The following is a 16,737-nucleotide window of genomic DNA, read 5'->3' as shown; positions in this document are numbered from 1 at the left end:
TGCTGTGACAGGGAAAGATGGTGAGAGTGGCTGCACATCCTCATATCCAGCCCTAATAAAAGAAAAAGAAAAGCCTCTTTCATGCTTTGGTTTCTCTTACTAACGGTAAGGCTTAGGAGAATTCTAATTGGAAAAGAAAGGTTAGGGTTGGTATACCAGATAAAAGTGACCTTTAGCCAATGAGTGGTTTATGTTTTTCTGACTGTCTACAGAGAAAGCCTGTCTGAAAGGCAAGTGGCATTTTTTTATTTCTAATCAAGGTGACATTTATACCTTGAACCTTTCCATTTGACAGGTGCCAAGAAGCCGACAGAAAAGAATCTTTAATCAGTGATGAAATGATTCTCCCTCGCCACAAATACCCAGGGCGGGGGGAGCAGTTACAAATTAGAAAATGCCTTTTGAGGACCTACTCTGTGCTGGGCTCTGGGATCCAGAGGTGACAGGACAGATGAGCTCCCTGGCCTCAAGGGGATGAAGAGCCAGCCGGGACGTTGGACACTGAGCCATAATTACAAGTGTGATGTGTCCCAAAGGAGATGGGCTACCAGGGCCCATGGTAGGGGAGGCCAGGTAGGGAAGGGTCTCCAGACAGCTTCCCGGGGAAGTACACTGGGGCTGAGACTTGACAAGAGAGCAGAGGGTGGTAAGGTGGGACGTGGGAAGAGCTTCCAGCAGAGAGTGCGGGCTTAGACAGGAACAGCACTGGACGGGAAAGGGGCCAGCATGGTAAGGGCAGAGTGAAGTGAGAAGAAACTGGGGAGAAACACAGGGACAGCCCACGCTGAGCCTTACTGAGCACAGTAGGTATTTTGTACTTCATCCTGAGAAGCATGGTGCTCACTGAAGGCTGAAAATCAGGGCAGTGACCTGTTCATCACTTGGTTACCTGGGTGGATGATGGAGCCCGGCTGGGGGCACCAAAATGGTCCAGGCAAGAGAGGATGGTGACTTGAATTAGGGTAATCACCACAGAAATGGGAATGAGGAGGTTTTAGAAGGCAGAATAGGTAGCACTTGGTGATGGGTTTACTGAGTGAGATCAGGGATGGGAAGGAATCTAGATGCCTCTCAGGACAACGCTGTCATTCTTGGGGACAGGGGGCCCTGGAGGAGAGGCAGGGAGGGGGCTGGGGAAGAGCCCGAGTTTGGCACGGGCCATGTTGGACATGAGTCACCTGGGAAACATCCAAGAGGAGATGTCAAGAAGGAGAAGCCCTTGGGACTCAGCAGAGGGTCTAGGTGGAGACAGTCAGAAGCCTCAGTGACAGGCATTAGCTGCCATTACAAGAAGAGCAGGGGCCTAGGAGGAGCCCTGCATCCCACACACAGTGCACCTGTTCCTGGCCCAGGGCTGAGAAGGGGTGGAAGGTTGAGGGGATAAGCAGGAAAGCAGGAGAGTGCAGTGTTATTCAAAGCAAGAAAGGCAGGTGTTTGGAAGGAGAGGTTGGGTAGCCATGTTGAATGAGGCTGAGTTATCTTTCTGAAGAAAAAAAAAAAAAAGCAGACTTTGTCGCCTCTGGTTTACAAATCTCCCCACTGCTTCCAAGAGTCTAAACTCCTTACCTCAGGCACCAGGCCTCTCACATACGGCTGCCAAGCTACACCCTAGACTTCTCCCTGGCTTCTCCCCGGCCAGTGAAGTCTGTGCTATGGCCACACTGACGGGCCCTCTGTGGACACTGGTTCATGCATCCTCGCCCTCCCAGCCTTCATTCTCCCACATGTCAGCTCTTGTCGGGAGATCTGCCCTACTCCCACCCCATTCAGTCCACGGGGTTCTGAGGTCACCACGGCAGCCCTTGGTGTGGGGCAGGTGGCCCAGACAACGCTGATCAGCACTTTGATCTCCACTGAGCCACTGACTTGGGGAGGGGAGAGGCAATGGGACTGAACTGGTCTGATCAGAGTGAATCTCCAGAGAGTTCTGGTACAAGGCCTAATGTTCCCTTCTGGGAGCTCAGATCTGCAAGGATGCAGCCCCAGGAGTGCTGGCAGCCATGTGGGGACCATGGGAGAAAAGCGGACCTGAAAACTTGGCTAACACACGAGAGAGGGCAGAGCTGAAAGACGGGGCCCCTGGCTCTGGTGACACTGTTTGAGGCTCGCTTTAAGCTGGGCCGGAAGCCAGAGTGAATCTGGACTTTCGAGTTGTAGGAGCCAGTCAATGTCCTTTCCTTTTTGTTTTTGTTTGGGGTCAGGTTTCCTGTCACTTGTGACAGAATGGAATCCATGAATCCTAACTAACATAAACATGCTATTCCTGTTAGGTAGAGTGTTTCCTCGTTGCTCCACCGGAGACACTGAACTGTGCTTATCAGGGCAGTCTTCCTGGATTCTTCTGAGCTGTCATCCCCGCTCTGTCCTTCCTCAGAGCCTGGTGTTATCACATGTTCCCTCTGCTTCCCCAAAAGCCTCAGGCCAGGGATAAAGTCTTACTCACTTTTATATCCCTGACGCCTCACACATTGTCTGATGCATAAGAGTCACTTATCAAATGTTTTCTGAATGACTCTCTGAGTGAATGAGTGAATGAGTGAACAAATGAATTATAAGCAGAGGTTCGATATCGAGATATAGGAAGATCCTGAAGACGGGGAAAATGGTTAAAAAGATGCTTAAACCAATGAAAAATTAAGTGCATCATCTCCAGTATTGGCCAAGTATATTTTCAAAAGCCATTATTTTAATTACGGAAATGGCCTCTCAAAAATGAAAAATAAACAAAGCATGTCCCTGGCTCCCGGATAGAATAAACTCGTGTAGCTATGTTACATCAAAATAACTTCACAGAATCTGGTATTCAAAGCTCATTAGGTCAGGCTGGCTGATTTCACCCCAAACCGAAACAGTCCTTGGCATCTAATGAGCAGGCTCTGTCGTTCGGGCCCCGGCCCGGCTTCAGGGCTACTCTGGGTCAGCATTAGATGTCTCCGAAAGACATCCAGAGCAAGCCGTGGTTACCATGGTAACAAGCAAGGGAAGGGAAAAGCTGGCTGTCATCTACAAGATGAGGGTTGCATTCGGGAAGTACCGTCGAGCTGAGGAAACAACATGAGCCTTCCCTATTCAGAGTGGCTACTGCACATTCAGGGGCTGAACACAGAGCTGGCCAAACATCCAAGAGCGAGATACACAGAAGCCCGTTTATCCTGGTCGCCAGTGAGGCTTTGGACTCCCCAAGAAAATGTTCCTAAGGCCCGAAACAGGCTGTTTATATTTTTTTAAGGAGTGTTTTCCAAATTAAATTTGGATTTAGCTTTTAATTGAACAGAGAGACACTTCTAAATCCAAATATTGTGAAGACGGCTTTCCTCTTTCAGCACTCACCACCTCCCACTGCTTTGTGCAGATATATACGTCTGCGTGGACATGGTGTGTATATATGGGGTAGACTCGAACTCACTGAAATATGCAGAGCATGGAGCTCAGTGCAGCACATACTCAATGTATTGTAATCCTCGATTCGTGCTTTGAGTTTGAAATGCTTAAGAAAACGCTATAAAGACTTCATTTTTTAGTGACAAATTTCTAATGATCCAGCCACTCAATTCAAAATTAAGGCAGGCTTATGGATATTGAGCTGCTAATCTGGGGGTAATAGGGGCTCTCAAAGATGTTTCATCTGGTTTCCCCATTTGAAAATCTAGGATGAACCATGATTTGAGGCCCTTTGTTCTTCCTGTCAATAATCAGTTGTTGGAACTGAAGTGTGAAAGACCAGCACACAGAATTCAGGAAACCTAGTGCAAAGCCAAAAGGAGAGGAAAATGACCAGCAGAGAAGAGCTCTGAGGGACTGCTGGGCAGGTGGTACCTTATCTGATTTTCCTCGTTGTCCACCAGGAAGAACCAGCGGAACTTCACCACCAAGGGGCTGCAGTTGGTAATTGTTATGTATCGGATCACCTCGGTATCATTCAGGATACAGCCAAAATCCAGCTCCATGGTCTCAAAGCTGAGGTTGGGGTAGTTCACTTCTCCACGCAGGTTCAGGCTATCTACTTGAGGGTGCTCCATGTACTTGATCGCTAGAATTTCTTCTGCCACCCAGTTGTTCAAATCATTTCTGTAGGAAGGGTCAAATTTGACCAGCAAGTTTTTTTCTCCATCAATCTCCAGTTTAATAGGCTACAAACAAGATAATGGGGGAATTACTAACCTTTGTACTGTGCATTTCTAACCTGATCCCTGAAACACGACAACCAAAGTGATTTATATGTATTTATGTACCTACACACGTGCAGATGCACGCACATATATATATACACAGGTTAGTATAAAATACATATATATCCACACTTCTTTGGTCCATAATTATATATTCATACTTATGCATAATCAAATAGCTAGTATATCTAAATCTATATAGATTCTATACTGTATCGATAACTATAGATATTTTATATACATATATGCACACACACATACATTTTATTAGTTGAAAATGAAAGCAAGGAAAATCTGGACAGGAATCATTTGAAGGAAGGGATTTTGGTAATAGTTGTGAAGTTATAAGGATTGAGGAGTTGCAAAAGGGAAAGTCTGCAATGAATAACTATTTAAAATACTCTTAACTGAAAATAAATTAGATTGTAAAATGCTCTTCCTAGACAAGTGGGAAAAATCCGTTGCTTAAGAATTTTTTAAAAGGCTTTTAAAGCCTGGGGGAGGGGCTCTGGAGCGGGTGACCTAGAAAGGGATGAGCAATTTAATTTCTTTACTCATGTCTGCAATTCTAACTCTTAAGCGCAGTGTTACCTACTTTCCGCTATTTTCTATTCAACTTAAAATGACACCCGGAAGCTTGACAGAGTTTGTTCAGTAGATTGTGTTTATCCTTTTCTCTCTTTGACTCAAATCCCCATGTGTTCCTTGATGCCAAGGCCACTAGAACACTTTACCATACAAAGCCTGGCTACCAGTAGGCTTTTTCAGGAATTGCTCAATTCCCACGGTTAATCCGCAGGAAAGGCACCTCCTGGTTTTGCAGACAGTGCCCCGAGGCAGTCGGAGGCAGGAATGAGTGTTTTATGGAGCTCCTGCCTCTCCACGGAGTTTTTGGGTTCAGGTATTTCACTGTGCGTGCCCCTCAGTGTGACATGATTAGATGGCTTTGGTGTCTAAAGCCAATCACCTGACTCAAGAATCAGAGGGAGGGCAGTGACTCTTCAACCAGCTAATCCCATCTGAGAGCACGGCCGGCCACTTGGGCAGGTGGCCGGGGCACAATTTAGAATGCATTCTTGTGGACGGCACCATGTCTAGCACTTGGGATTGCAATGCCTACTGTTGCAGTATCTTCGAAGATTGACTTAAATGCTTTCCCCCTCTTTGTTGTTTTGTAGAAATGATACACATCTGCAGAAGTCTGCATTATATGTAAAAGCACAAAGAGGAGAAAGGAGAAACTCATCTACAATGTCACCACATATTATTTCTCAGAGTTAATATTTTTTAAACATTAGTCCAGACAGAATGGATGGATAAATACAATTTTTACAAAAATGAAATTAGACTAATTTATTTTTTAAAATGTTTGAGTTTTTCCTAAAAAAAAAAAAACCTGAAAAAAATATTCTTACACAAGAGATATTAATCCTAAAATCATAGACTCAGGAGCCAGACTGCTTGGTCCAAATCTGGCTTCTGCCAGTTACCAGGTCTGTGGATTTGAGCAAAGCTGCTTGGCCTTCCTAGACATCAGTTTCTCCATCTGTGAAATAGGGGTAATAACAGTCCCTACCTCTTTTTAAGAGGACGAAATGAGTTAATATTTATGTGATGTGTTCAGAGCAGTGCCTGGCACATGGTGTATGTATGGTATATAAATGCCAATTACTATTATTATCCCTTTATGATCAAGAAAAAAGATGGTTAAGTATTAAGCAGTTCCAATTTAGACAATAGCTTACCAATGCCCACCTGTAAAAAGGGAGGAAATATCAACCCTCTTATGCTCCCTGCATCTCCCAGTTTTTATTGGCTGTAGTGTTACTTTTTATAAGTAGAGCTTTCAAACATTTTGTTCCCAAGTCATAACCATCAAAGTCGTGTAGTCTCAGTTCTACAGCTGAACGGGCTCAGTGCTTCCTACCAGTCTTTCCCTGATAGGGTTTTTCATTGCTGAGTGCCTTATTCGGTTCTTCTCCTGAATGGCTGTATTTCTTGGCAAACGGGTTTTTCACCAAGTTGTCTGCATGCTGTGTGCACTGATTCCTCGCGTTCTGAGAGTGTCTGTCTGTTGTCTTTACACTCAAAGGACAGTACCTGGGTTGCTCTTTCTCTCAAAACTCTGAAGTCATTGCTCCGTTGTCATCTGGCATTAAGTATTATCATGGAGAAGTCTGTGGTTAGTCTAAACTCCTCTCTTGATGGGTCCCTTCTTTTCTGCTTAGAGGCCATAGAACTCCTTGATTATCAGTAAGACCAGGAACTTCACTAAGATATGTCTCCCTGTTGAATATTCCATAACGTTCTGTCCCAGGACAAGGTATGGCCTTACTTTAAAAAATCTAAACCTCTTATTCAAGCCAACTAGTTCCCCTCCCCTGAAGTAACCAAGGTTACAAGTGTCTTGCTTATTCTTGTGGAGATATTGTATGAATATAAAATCACGTTCATATATGTATTTTTATATTTTTTATATATATTATAGCATATTGTGCATTCTTGTTCTGCAATTTGCTTTTTTCACTGGGAGATCACCCATCAGTGCATATGGAGTTGCCTTGTAGCTGCATTTTATTCCATCATAAAATTCTGTCAACAATGATTTAACCAATCTCCTATTGATGGAAATTGACTCCCATCTTTTCCTCTTGTAATCAATATTGCAATGAAAATTCTTGTCTATATGTTATCTTGTATAGCTTAAGGGTAAATTCCTAGCAGTAGAATAAGTAAGTCAAAGGGTATGGGCATTTAAAATTTTGATGGCTGTAGCCATATCACCTTCTGATGTATACCTTCCACAACACTGGGAGTTTCCACATGCCCTCCCAACGCAGAGCACTATCTGATTTTTGCCCTTTGCCAATCTGATAGGAAAAAAATGTGTTTCATGGTAATTTTAATTTGCATTTCTTCTAATGTGATTAAAGTTGAGCACATTTTCATATGTTTAAGAATGCTTTGTTTTTCTTTCTGTGAACTCTGTTCATTTCCTTTGCCTATTTTTCTATTGGGCTGTTGGTATTTTTCCTGTTGATTTGTAGGGGCTCTTTATTTTTTTAAACTATATGTATGCTTTTATTAAAGTTACACATGCAAATCATATGAAAGGTCAGACCATGCTACAAGAGTTACTACAAGAAACAGTAGTTCCTGACACAACCTGGCATCCTAACAATCTAGAGGCTGCCATGTCTCAATTTGTAACATAGGGCTGGTCCACAGAACAGCTTCCTTGGGCAGAGAGGGGATGATCAGTTGATGGACATACCCTAAACACCAGGAATTATCCTAAAGGGCCGAAACTCACACTAGAAACATTAAATTTCCCCTGATCAATTTGATCAATTTCTCTGGGAGAAGAGCACTTATCTTTTTTTTTTTTTTCTTTAGGTCTTGGGATAAAAGCCTGCTGCCCATATTTTTTGTGTGGAGTCAGGTGGGACAGCTGTCTAGTGCACATGGAATCCCTCTATTTCCAGTCCTCTCCTCACACTTGCTGCCTTTGAGCTTGGGCTACTTAGGCTGAATGACTCCCCCATCTTTGCAATTTCACTGGAGAATCTTCTAGAATGCAGGTTTTTGTGTCTTTTTGTCAACCCATTCCATCCTCATTCTATCTTCTAGAATTTGTTTAAATCTCTCATTATTTAGTTATACCCATCCTCTTCCCCCTTTATTTTATTGTTCTGGGCTTCTTTCCTTCAGAACATTTCTACTTCTTTCTTAAGGTTTCAGGAGGGACAAGAGAGTGGGTCTGATCTACCACCCAGACTGAGAAAGCTGTTCATGTCTGAATTTTCATTTTGTCATCTATTTGTTCTCCTCTGCTCTGTGAGTTTAGTCTTTGTCTCCACTTAGAACACTTGTATCTCATCTTTAAGTTTTTTAAAGACAGGTCATATCATCTATCATTTATTTGAGACTATAGAGAACAAAATTTATACTTTCAGTCTTCTTCCTTGTGTAGGTTCCCTGGCAGTAGGTTTTTCTTCTGGCATTGTTCTTCTGCCTCTTCTGCCTTTTATTTCTCTATTCAAAGATCTTCGCTGTTTTTTTCCCAGCTCAGGCTTGAAAGAAACCCACTAAAGAATTGTGAGGGAGGGGAGTGTGGTAGTGCAGTTTACAGCCACCATTTGGGAACTGTCTGCAACCCTCTCACTAAGCAGCTCTGTCCCCTCTCTGCCCCCAAGATCCATCTCCCTGAGTTAGGCTCACAGCAAATCTTCAGTCACAGGCTCCCTCTTCTGAGATCTCACTATCACTGTCTGCCCTCTCTTTCTCCTTTATACCACTTCCTCATGAGCTGTCTCCCTAGACTGGGAGGCTAACCACAATGGTGTGTGGATTTGGTTTCTCTTTCACTCCTTCCCTACAGCTCTGCAGTGCCACCTGCCCCATGGCCCAGCCATTTCCATTGGTGTCCTCATGCCCAGCAAAGGATCACAGGGGTGATCTTGTAGGGATGTTTAGAGAATACTGCATCCTGTGTCAGGCTGGTGGCTCCGTAAGCTCACAGCCTCTTCCCTCAGCGCAGTTCAGATTTCTTAGTATCTGGAGATGGGCTCTCTGGTCTAGGGACTGGGTTTTAGCTATTTCCCTCTTGCCTAGAATATGGAGCTTTGGTCGGATTTGAGAAAGTAGAATTAAAAGATCTCTATTATCATTAGTGGGAAGTCACTGTTTTCTAAAGATTCCAATGGGCAGGAATGAAGGGTCATCATAATGAGCCAAAGTTCTTACACCATTAAATAACAGTTGATTGACATTGGAGTTTATGACATTTAAAAGTTTCTGTATTCTTTCCTCTTCATTTCTTGAATTCTATTTGTCTGGACCGAAATTAGGTAGTATACTGACATTATTCTCTTCCTTTGTCACACACACAACTCTCCTAGGAGCTTGTTAGGACAGACTTCTGTCAACTTACCTCCGGAGTTAATGGCAGGGGAGATTTATCAGTCTCGCAGATAAAGAAGGGTCCGCTTGTCGAGAGTAACACATTCACGGGCAGGGTGGAAATGTTCTTCATGACCAAGGGCTGGTAATCAGGTTCCAGGATAGTGTTAGGTTTCTGCAAGAGGAAAAAGAGGAACACGAGTTATGATAAACATAGTAAGCCTTTAGCAACCAAAGTCTCATCTTCATTGTTAACAGCAGAATTAGCTTTCCCCTGCCCTTCCTTGCTCTCTGTCTCTTTCTCTGTCTTCCCCCTACCCTTGAACAGATTTAGATAAATCATTTGGAATTTATAGTAGTGGACTACTGAAAAGTGATCCTACATAAGCCAGAAAACACAGATTAGATTTCTTACTCTCTTGCTGCCAGGGTAAAAATACCTATAAAAGCCATGCCTCTATAGTATTATTACTATAGAAGTTTCCAGTATCATAAAACAAAATCTAATAAATTAGTGATATCTTGTAGAAGAACCCGTGCCTCATTATATTGAACAAAACATTTTCCTTATTCTATGCTTAAAATATCCAGTTTGTAAAAATTTATACATTTGCTATATATTGTTATATTGACAAATGCTCATAACTATTTCTTGTACATTATTCCTGATAACACTGGGATAGTTGATTTAGAAGCATCTTTTCACTTTCTTAGACACATCAAATTTAATTTTTCAACTGGAGAAAGCATCAGAAATGGATCTTTAGCTGAACATTTTTCTCATTCTGATGTCGGAGTCACCATTATTTCTTGTGTGCTTTGGAAAGGGGGTCCTTTAATATCAGCAGGAGGCAACCACAAGCCTCAATCTCCGGTTTCCAAAGACAGCCTCCCTCCCATCGTTCCCGTAACTCTAGCCTGTTTTCACCAGGCCTCATTGTTTTGCTTTGCTTTTTCTCCTTGTTCCAATTTCAGTTAAATCCTTCTGACTCTATATTTTGGTCAGACTCTGTCTCTACTTCTTTGTTCAACCCAGTCTTCCTTCTGCTGTGGTTCCCGGCTCCCCTGGCTCTGGCTCTGAGGAGCTTGGGGAACCAGCGCCCGTGGTGTCTCTGTCAGTTTGGGCTGCTGTAACAAATGTCATAGACTGGGTGGTTTAAACAACAGACATTTATGTCTCATAGTTCTGGAGGCTGGAAAGTCCAAGATGAAGGTGCCAGCAGATCTGGTGTCCGGCTTTAGATGGCTGGCTTCTCACTGTGTCCTCACATGGCTGAGAGGGAGATCATCTCTCTTATCTCTAATTTCAGGGCACTCATCCCATTCCTAAGGGCTCTGTCTTCATGACTTAATCACCTCCCAAAGGCCCCACCTTGGGAGGTGATTGGGGATCATCACATTGGGGATTAGGAGTTCAATATGTCAATCTGGGGTTGGGGAGGGACACAAACATTCAGTCCTAAACAGCCCTGCCTTAGTTGTACTCCACGGGTCCCCAGTGAACTCGCAGAGTTCTTTCAGGGGTTCAGTCTGGCACTTGCCATGAAATGCCAGGCATTGTTTCCCTCCCTTTAACACGGTAATACAGGTACTGAATTCACCTTGTATTAGCAGATGATATACTACAGTCGGGGGGAGGGATGAAGCAGCGCTTTTGGGCCATACAAAGGCTGTCCTCCCAGTGACCTTCCTTCAGGCCGCTGTGTCACCGCAGGAAGCTTTGACGCGAAGAAGCCATACTTGGTTGGTTTTGGCAAGAGGCCATTTAGAGGTTAGCGATGAGAAGGAGACGAGGCACACAGAGCCATTCTATTTTAAAATGACCCCTTCTCTCTGGGTTGTTTGTCTCCCCAAATATCAGGAGACATGATTTGCTGCTGGACTTCATGAAGCAAACTGGCTGCTACTTTCAGTTGACCTTTTCAATTCCACAGAGATGTGGCTTCATCTGTGTGGCTTATGAATGGTATCATAATTATAAAGTAGATCAGATCTGAGGAAACGGTTATAGAAAAATCCTTCCCGTCGGCAGGGCTGGTGTCATTGTAGTCTACCGTCCTAAATCAGATCTGCTACCTCGAGCCCCAAATGAGACAGGACGGATAACTGGGTGTTATGTAATTAAATCAGAACACCAACACCAACAGGCCTCTTGTGCATGCTGGATAATAAAGTCGCATTTCTTCATTGTCCCTAATATGGCTTACATGTGAGTGGGAAATAATGAAAAAAAAAAACAGTAGTTGGACAGAGTTCACAATTATGATATTTGGGGGGAAGAAGAAAAGGGAAAAAAAAACCAACACAGAGCTGTAATAATTTGTTTTTTAATTCAATAAGTCACTGCCATATTCAAAATATTTGTTCTTTTATTCTAGTGATAAACTCAAACAGAGATTTAAACAAGAATTAAAAAAAACCCCAAGGCTTAAGGATATAAAAAGAAGAAAAGGAACACTACGCACACATTTTTATGAGTGTTTATGGGCTTATGATAAAAGATCTAATAAGAAACCAGGCTGCATATTTAATATACACTTTAATGTCTTGCATAAAATATTCAATAAATATTCACTGAATTTTCTCTGAATAACCAAATTTAGAGGAATACGATACCACTGAATTTGGTGCACTCTTGCCAATAAATATTTTTCCTGATTACTTTAAAAGGAAAATTTTAAGATAGAGCAATGAAAACGTAATAACTGTAGCAGGAACTCGTGTTGTATTAATTTTTATATGTCTCATGGAGCTTGTCACAGTTAGTTGACCATCCTGTAGCTGAAACCCGTATTCTACTTCAATGTCTACTTTCTGCACTAGCCCATTAAGCCAGGGTTTTGCTATGTCTTTGCTGCCACACAATGTTAAGTGCTCAAAAACTATCTGTTGGCTTGAAGTGAACTTGTACATCTCACCTCCCCTACTTGATTATAAGCTCCCTTATTCATCTCCTAGCAGAGCACTTTATCTGTGGTGGATGCTCAACAGATATTTAATATGAACAAAATATAATGGAATCCACTATCAGAAACAGTGGTCTTGAACATTCTCTTGCAAGCCTCCAGGTAACAACAGGATTCCTGGCTGACTGCCCCATCATCAGTGAGACAGTGCCAAACTTAATCCACCTGCGCGACACCACGTCAGGACTTGGCTTTGGTTATGTACGTCCCACACTATGGAACAACAGCTTACTTCATACTTAGTTTCCCAGTTGGCTGTGAGGTACATCTGGGAGGGACTATTCTCACTGTTATATCCCTAGCTCTCAACACAGTGCCCGGTACATGGTAGATCTTGATAAATATTCCACTCAGCAGCCAGTATGACTATTCCAGTGAATAAATCTGACCATGTCACTCCCCTCCCTCCCAAAAGCCCTCCAATGGCCACCCAGAACAAAACCCAAAGTCGAGAACATGCCTCCCAGTCCTGCCAAACTCATCTGGCCTCTGCCCATTTTCTCTAGATGGACCTCATGTCATTCCGGACACATTCTCTAAGGTCATCTTTCAGTTTTGTATATTCACCAAGCTCTTTCCTAATTCAGGTCCTTCACACGTGCTGTTCCCTCCGCCTATGATTCTTTGCCCCTCCCTCGTCACCAGACTAACTTCTATTTCTCCTTCAAGTCTCAATTTGAGGTCCTTGCTGAAGGAAGCCATCTCTGACCACATGTAGAAATATGGCCATGTCTCCAAGACATGTTCTCATAGCGCCTTTTATCTCTTCTTCATAGCACTGTTTAAAATTGAATCTTAAACAACTAAATTTTAATAAGTTGTTTACAGTCTATAACGTCGACCAGTCTCTTAGCTTTGACTATGTCAGGCTGGTTCACCAGATTTCCAGCACCAATTCAGTCTTCAGCTCGGGAGACGTTCTCTACGTATCTGTTTTGGATCTTACACAATTCTAGGATGGAAGTCTGTCTGGGAGTAGGTCACATCCTATTGTGACGTGTCCCCCACCTCCTCACCATCCTGACCCCCTGCCCCGAGTGGCTGCCATTCCTAGCTTTCCCCATCCTCTGCCTCCTCCATTCATTGCTTGTCCCTAATGGCCATCTAAAGTCATGGACATTTATAGCCACATAAATTAAAGAGTGTGAATCAAACAGTTTAAGTTGATTATTCTCAGGCAGTGTTAGGTTATCTGCATAACAGCTTAACTTGCATCTCCATTTCCCCACACAAGTGTGATGGGAACGACAACAGAAGCTGCAGCATAGACTGTGGTGAGGAGACAACCGGGAAAGTGTATGTGAGGAGAACAGCTTGACGCCAGTGCCTATCAATCACTTAAGTGGTGGCTATTCTTTTTTTTCTTTTTTCAAATTTTTATTTAAACTCGAGTTAGTTAACATACAGTGCAATATTGATTTCTGGAGAAGAATTCAGTGGTTCATCACTTATGTACAACACCCAGTGCTCATCACAAGTGCCCTCCTTAATGCCCATCATTCATCTAGCCGATTGCCCACCCATCTCCCACCATCAACCCTTAGTTTGTTCTCCGTCATTAAGAGTCTCTTATGGTTTGTTTCCCTCTCTCCTTCTTTTCCCCCTCCCATATATTCATCTGTTTTGTTTCTTAAATTCCACATGAGTGAAATCGTATGGTATTTGTCTTTCTCTGATTGACTTATTTCGCTTAGCATAATACACTCTAGATCCATCCATGTCGTTGCAAATGGCAAGATTTCATTCTCTTTGACGGCTGAGTAATATTCCATTATATATATATCACATCTTCCTTATCCATTCATCAGTCGGTGGACATTTGGGCTCTTCTCCATAGTTTGGCTATTGTTGATGATGCTGCTATAAACATCGGGATGCATGTACCCCTTCAAATCTGTATTTTTTATCCTTTGGGTAAATACCTAGTAGTGCAATTGCTGGATCATAGGGTAGTTCTATTGTTAACTTTTTGAGGAACCGCCATACTGTTCTCCAGAGTGGCTGCACCAGTTTGCATTCACACCAACAGTGTAAGAGGGCTCCCCTTTCTCCGCATCCTTGCCAACATCTGTCATTTCCTGACTTGTTAATTTTAGCCACTCTGACCGGTGTGAGGTGGTATCTCTTTGTGGTTTTGATTTGTATTTCCCTGATGCCGAGTGATGTTGAATATCTTTTCATGTGTCTGTTAGCTATCTGGATGTCTTTTCTGGAAAAGTGTCTATTCACCTGTTCTGCCCATTTCTTAACTGGATTATTTGTTTTTTTGGGTGTTGAGTTTGATAATTGGATACTAACCCTTTATCAGATATGTCATTTGCAAATATCTTCTCCCACTCTGTAGGCTGCCTTTTAGTTTTGTTATTGTTTCCTTTGCTGTGCAGAAGCTTTGTATCTTGACAAAGTCCAATAGTTCATTTTTGCTTTTGTTTCCCTTGCCTCTGGCGACGTGTCTAGTAAGAAATCACTACAGCCGAGGTCAAAGAGGTTACTAATGGCAGCTATTCTTACTGATTATTATAATTATCAATAATTCTACTCCAACCCTTTCTATACTGTGATGTTTATTTAATCTAGTTAGAGTAAAAGGATCAACTGAAATGCATTTGCAGTGCGCTGGAATACCCGTTCACTTACTTTGGTCTTCTAAATCAGGAATGATGGAAGTAGAATTTCCATAGCAATTTACATTTCAGAGGAATGTAGGTTTAGATTCAGAAGTTTTAGTTGAATGTGTATTGGCCTCTGAAGCTTAAAAAACATTGGCTGGGTGTGGGTGTTAACAGGCTTCCCATTAATTTAGCTTCCAAGATGGAAATGTGAACAAGCTGACCCCTACTGCACCCGCCCCTGGCAGCACGCGGCACTGACCTTCTCCAGTCGGTATATGAGCTGTTTGGTGGACAGCTGGATGAGCGGTGCTATGAACTCACAGAGGATATTCACAGTCATCATCAAGCTCTTCCCCTTTTGTGCCCCGATCATGGCATGGCACACCAGCTTTTCTTTGACTCTCTGTAGAGAAGACACATCAGCACTTTTGGAACATCCATAGCTCAGAAAACTTATTTCTCAACAATCAGCAAGCTAATTCTCAACTACCTGCCTGGAGACACCAGGGAAAAAGCACATTTTTCTGAGCAGTGCATTCCAGGGATTGCCCTCTGTCACACTATTATTAAAGTCTGACTGGTCGAATATGTCCTGGATGGATCCTGTGTTGGTTTCTAACTGCTCCTGAGGGCACAATCAATTTACATTCAGTTCAACATGTATTATGTATCAGGACTGTTAGGGACTGGACATACAAAACAGTGAGACAAGGCAGGTAAAATCCTTCCTGGGCTTATAGTTCAATGGTAGATACATGATTTCTTATAAGCTAGTCAGGAGCTATGGCTAGAAAAATTTTGTCTTTCATTCTTGAATATTTAAAAAAAAACATGCTATAGAAACCAATATTTCTTTGGACCCAAAAGGCCCAGATTTTTATAAAGAACAAAGGACCTCGAGTGAAGCTTATATTGAAGAGTACTCAGGTTTTGGATGTTCATGAATTCAAGTCTCTTCTCAATTATATACTACAACAGGGAAGAACATTCCGGGAAGCTTTTAGTAAATCTTAAACTGAATTTAGAATCCCAGCTGCTCAGATTTAATGTCTTTAAAAATATGATCGGCTCTTGATAACAACATTGTAAATGTGCTCCTGCAACAGGCGGCCAGTGTCTTGAGATGACGGGCTGCGTTCTATTCATCTCTGCAGCCTCAGTGCCTAGCACAGTGCATGTAATGGGGTACATACTTAGTAAAAGTTGGCTGAATCCCTGAATAACAGAAAGAAAGAGCACATTAATTACCAGGATGGGAAATAACCTTTTGCTTTTTGTTTTTGCACTGAGGATGTATTTTGCCTGAAAATGCTCTGCAAAGAAACAATGTAAAGGAAATAAAATCTGTGACCCTAGAGGAGCTAAGGCAAGGGACAGGCTTTCCCATCTTGTCTTCAGGGAGAAAAATTTCTATCGTTTCCTATTTTGTGAGAAAGAAGTTCAGTATCACCTCCTAGTTCAGTGACACCAGCAGGAGCTCAAGCATGATCATTTCTCATCCAGAGAGTCTGCATTTGTGAGGTAGAAGAGGCTCAGGAGTAATTTAGGAAGTTTCTTTTATTTTTTTGACAGTTTCCAATTTCCATTAGGGAATAGGAATAAAGAGACAATGATTTGGAACTGCTTAAATGTTTAAAGCAGAATAGTGATGATATAAATATGAGCAAGACATCAGAGTTGTTGACAATGACTCAGCTCTTTAATTGACACATAAAAAGATGATGGTTATAAAGAGGAAGCTGTTGTGTCAGGTTGAGAGGGAAGGGACCAAGGATGTCCTAATCCCCGGATAGGAGAGGCGGCTGAGAGTGTCTCTAAAAACATCCTTTTTGAATAAATATGAAATTAATATTGCTAAGTGTTAAGAAGAGGCTTAGCTTTGGCTGAACGCTGGCTGTCCCTCTGTCAGAGACTTGCTGGCTGGTCCCTGCTGACCCTGGGGATGAGAACCTACTTGAAATGGTATTGTAAGGTTGGTAGCTGTAGAAACAAACAGAAAACTGAGCAGAGCTGAACCCTGAAGGCAATGGGTGCTGCCATGGTAACTCCATGCTGTGTGAAAAACCATGAGAAACCACATCCTTTCTT

The 16,737-nt window shown here is 42.6% G+C and overlaps 1 protein-coding gene across 1 annotated transcript in view; it reads right to left on the bottom strand.

Moving 5' to 3' along the window:
• The window catches only part of HYDIN (HYDIN axonemal central pair apparatus protein), a 340,806-nt gene that overhangs the window by 143,114 nt on the left and 180,955 nt on the right, over positions 1-16,737 (bottom strand). Inside the window, exons 21-23 of the mRNA XM_032424356.1 lie at positions 14,909-15,052; positions 9,103-9,246; positions 3,817-4,130 (exon numbers count right to left, since the gene is read on the bottom strand). Of these exons, the coding sequence (XP_032280247.1) occupies positions 3,817-4,130; positions 9,103-9,246; positions 14,909-15,052 (602 nt within the window). The remainder of the gene's footprint in view (positions 1-3,816; positions 4,131-9,102; positions 9,247-14,908; positions 15,053-16,737) is intronic.

Source organism: Phoca vitulina, unplaced genomic scaffold (genome assembly GCF_004348235.1).
Source record: "Phoca vitulina isolate PV1807 unplaced genomic scaffold, GSC_HSeal_1.0 scaffold30, whole genome shotgun sequence".
In the NCBI taxonomy this organism is placed as follows: Eukaryota; Metazoa; Chordata; class Mammalia; order Carnivora; family Phocidae; genus Phoca; species Phoca vitulina.
This window is presented reverse-complemented; position numbering and strand designations above follow the sequence as displayed.